The sequence below is a fragment of the Apaloderma vittatum genome, unplaced genomic scaffold (assembly GCF_000703405.1).
Source record: "Apaloderma vittatum isolate BGI_N311 unplaced genomic scaffold, ASM70340v1 scaffold25395, whole genome shotgun sequence".
Lineage (NCBI taxonomy): Eukaryota > Metazoa > Chordata > Aves > Trogoniformes > Trogonidae > Apaloderma > Apaloderma vittatum.
The window spans coordinates 2,991-7,022 of NW_009719206.1; the positions used below are offsets into that span (position 1 = coordinate 2,991).

The following is a 4,032-nucleotide window of genomic DNA, read 5'->3' on the forward strand; positions in this document are numbered from 1 at the left end:
TCCTTTGGGCCAAGCTCTGGGTATCAGGCCCCCCCATCCACAAATGGGATGCTTTAAATTTAAATGGGGCGAGCCAAAAATACCTTTGGAGCCACCTGAACGCCACTGGGGTCTGGCTGGAGGCTGAGGGGCATTGGGGGATCCAAGGCAGCGGGGAGCGACAGGTGAGAGAGAGGGAGGGGAAGCAGGGAAAAGCAACAGAATGACGGCAGGGATTAAAAAAAAGCACCAGGAAAACCCAAGAGACAGCGTTTGTTAAACACAGACCGCAGAAAAGTGACAGGACGAGGCTGAGGTTTGGGCCAGGTGGGGTGAAACCTGCCCTGCAGTGGTGCCCAGCCCGGATGCAGCGGGCTCCGTCCAGCCCAGGCACATCATCTGCGGCCCCTGACCACCAGCTTCACCACAGCCCCAGCAAGGGCTGCACCTGCATGATGGCTCGCATGGAGCCACGCACAGCCATGGCTCTGCCCTGCAGGTACCCCGGGGCTGGCCCCAAAAACCTGGGGCTGACCCACCGTCCCTCCTGCCCCAGGCATGCTGGCCCCAAGCACATCCCTGGGAGCCGTCTCACTGGTTTGCCCTCCTCCCTGTGTGGGATGGGGAAGGAAAGGACAATAAATGGAGAAGAACAACAAGACAGTGGGAGGTGGCTTCCCCTTCCCCACAGACAGCAGGGCTTCCTCCCAGCACCTGCATCTTCTTGCCCACCAGAGTCACCCAATGTAGCCTGACCATGAGGGAGACGAGGCTACGTGAAAACTGCAGGTCCATGGAAACAGCACTGCAAGGGTGCAAGAACGTGGCAGGACGACCTCCCCAAATACTTTGCAGAAAAACCTTCAATAAATTCAGTCACCACTGCAAGACCCATCAGACCACAGCCAGACCCGGCTCTGGTCCCTGCAGACGTGTAAAACTCTGTACTTGTTCCAGACACATCAGCAGCTTGTGACTTTTGCTGGTCCCAGCTAAACCAGTGATGCTTTGAAGTGGCTGGGAAAAGCTGGACCCCCTGGGTATCTCCTCCCAACCACACAGCCAGGATCTGCTGCCCACCCAGAGCCTGCAGCCAGCCTTGCAGCAGCCCTGGCTGGTGTTTTAACTTCTCACAGTCGTGGAACACCTCATGCCAGGTAGCTTGGGCTTCTCAGCTGGAGCTGCTGCCCCAGTCACCTTTACGGAGGTGGCTCCGAAGGGGACAGGAGGCTGGTGGGGCTCCTTTCCCACAAGACCAGAAAAAACATATGCTTGAGAAATGCCCAGCTTCTGACTTGTGGCTTTATTCCAACTTGGGCTGCAAGGCTACAAGCTGGGAATTCAGCAAAAACAAAATATTCCAAAAATGTTTCAGCAGGGGAAAAAAAAAAATAATAATCACAAAAAAAAACAACAATCCCCTACACAAGCCTCCCCAAAATACCCAACCACATCCCAGATGGCTGGGAGCAGACCTCCTCCTGCTGGAAACGGTACCACAAGAGCCTTTCTGCGCTGGGGTGGATGGATCTGGCCCATCGGGGAGGCACCGCAGACAGCCTGGGCTTTCCCAGGACGCAGGACCTGCCCACCCTTCCCAGGCTGACCCCAGGCACCCTCCCCACAGCCCCTGGGCACCGACTGTGCCCTGCTGGGGAGCCTACTGGGAGCAGACCTCCTCCTGCTGGAAACGGTACCACAAGAGCCTTTCTGCGCTGGGGTGGATGGATCTGGCCCATCGGGGAGGCACCGCAGACAGCCTGGGCTTTCCCAGGACGCAGGACCTGCCCACCCTTCCCAGGCTGACCCCAGGCACCCTCCCCACAGCCCCTGGGCACCGACTGTGCCCTGCTGGGGAGCCTAGAGGAAGGAGACATTGCATGCCTGCCTTTTGGTGTCCCCAAAGGCACCCTGAGCCGCTCCCAGACCGTCCGAGCATCTCTGGGCACTTGCTGAGAAGATTTACCTGCTCTGAGCACTGCGCAAACCCCACGGCTTTCTCCAGCACCTCTCTCCCTGTGGATATCCCACCACCACAGCAGACACCAGGGAGGTCAGCAGCCAGACCCTGCACCCCTCACCAGTGGGCTGCATTGCTGAGAAAAGCCCTTTAGCTCCCCAGGACGCTGCAAAGCCCATCGCACCCCAGCCCCTCTCTCTGACGGAGTCTTTGACAAACAGGAGCAGAAGAAAAACCAACATAGAAACCCCAGAAGTGATATAAGGCATAAAGAAAAACTTTCATGTATGGACCCAATCTGGATGCCCAACAGACAGAGCTCATTTTGTAATAGCCCAAACCAGAACCCAAGCCAGGGGGTAGTACACTCCCAAATCTGTGAAAGCAAGAAGCACCAAACCCCCCAAATCCAGGCTTTTCCTGTAATGTTGAAGCCCTGCACATCCTGGACTTCATGGATTAAATGAATCACCATTAATAAAGAGAACAAGGATCATGTCAAAAAAGTGTCTGTGCAATCCTGTCTGTTCATTGCAGGACAAACAGCAGCCTTGGGATGTTCCCTTGTCTTTCCACCCTTTGACTTTGCAAAGCTGTTCTGGGTGCCCTGATGGGGCAGCCGAGGGGCCAGCAAAAGCTGCAAACCCCAAGAACCCCACAGCTGGGGACACTGGCTCTGCCAGACAGGCTCCAGATCGAGTAATGCCACGTGTCAGGACAGAACATGTGTGGGTTTAATAAGGGAACATGTTTGGGAGCATCTTCCAGCTGCCCTCCTCTCCAAGTGGAGGGTGTGCTGCTACGACCAGGACGGAGAGAAAATGAGCAAGGCCAGACCCTTAAGGAAGTCTGGAGCAACTCACAAAAAATAAAAATAAAATGAAAAAATGAAAAAAATAAATGCAAAAAAAGGCCAGGAGGGAGCAGTGAGCCAACTGAAAAGGGACTGCAGAGGGGTGGCAGGTGCAGATGAGAAAAGCCGGCCAGGTTCACAGCTCCTGGGTGTAGGCACAGCTCTGGATGGAGCAGTTCCCCGGCAAGGGAAGGGGCTTCCACTTCTGACCTGGTCGCTCAGAGAGGACAAACCCAGCTGACCACAAAAACATTGGGCAACTGTCTCCTCCCAACCTCGCTCTGCCCAACCTTGCCCTAACGTGGGCAGTAGGTGGGCTTTTGTCTTTTAAGATGGGTAACAAGAACAACAGTAAGAATCTGTAATACACACCTGACATCCACTTTTCTCCTAAGCGACAGCATGGCACAGAGGAGAGAGAAAAAAAGTCAAGAGAGAAGCTGAGATCAGAGACTCCATGCAAGCACAGGGCAAAGCACCAGTGAAGTTGAGGGACTTCGCCCAGGCAGACGAGAAGGAGCGAGTGCTGACAGGGAGGGGACAGGCAGTGGGGAGGCTGGCTGGAGGGCACAGATGGGCCAGCAAGCGGAGAAGGTGGCCCGGTGACACGGCTGCAAGGCAACAGCGACCAGCAGCTGGGCTGGGAGGACACGGAAGCAGGCAAATGATGGCCTCCAGCGCTGGCGTCCTTGGACAAGCCACCACGTCCGCGTGAGTTTCGGTGCATCCCTCTCTGAGCACCCATCCCGGGGAGAGCGGGGGGCCTGGGCTGGGGGGCTCCGCTGGAGGCACAGGGACACTCACGTGTTGTTGACGATTTGCAGGCGCTCTCCTTTCTTAAAGGACAAGTCTGTTTCAGTCCGGGACTCGTAGTCATAGAGGGCCACGAAGGTAGTGACTCCACCTGCAACAGGACACTCGGGCGCTCAGGACGGCACGGCGCTGGGGCACCCTGCCCTCCCACCAGCTGGTGAGACACAGACCTGCTCCCCACCGCAGCTCAGAGCTCCTCAAACGCAGGAAATCCCATTGACACCAGAAGAAGCTGGAATCAAACCCCCAAAGACCCAGCCAAGACCCTCCCCGCCATGCCGAGCCCCCAGCCCACACTGACCGGCCAGCGTCCCGGCACGCTGCGGCGACGTGACTGTGTCAGAGGTGTTGAAGCCTCCGAAGAGCTTGGACTCGGCAGCCATAGTCCCGAAGGAGCGGCTGGGCGGCGCATGGGGGTTGGGAGCCG

The 4,032-nt window shown here is 56.9% G+C and overlaps 1 protein-coding gene across 1 annotated transcript in view; it reads right to left on the reverse strand.

Annotated features, from left to right (window-relative positions):
- Nucleotides 1-4,032, reverse strand: part of LOC104274812 (proto-oncogene tyrosine-protein kinase Src-like) — a gene marked incomplete at its 3' end in the record, with an annotated part of 7,084 nt that overhangs the window by 2,946 nt on the left and 106 nt on the right. The window contains 2 exon segments of the mRNA XM_009870549.1: nucleotides 3,597-3,696; nucleotides 3,907-4,032. The exon segment at nucleotides 3,907-4,032 is cut by the window's right edge and continues 106 nt beyond it. Of these exon segments, the coding sequence (XP_009868851.1) occupies nucleotides 3,597-3,696; nucleotides 3,907-4,032 (226 nt within the window).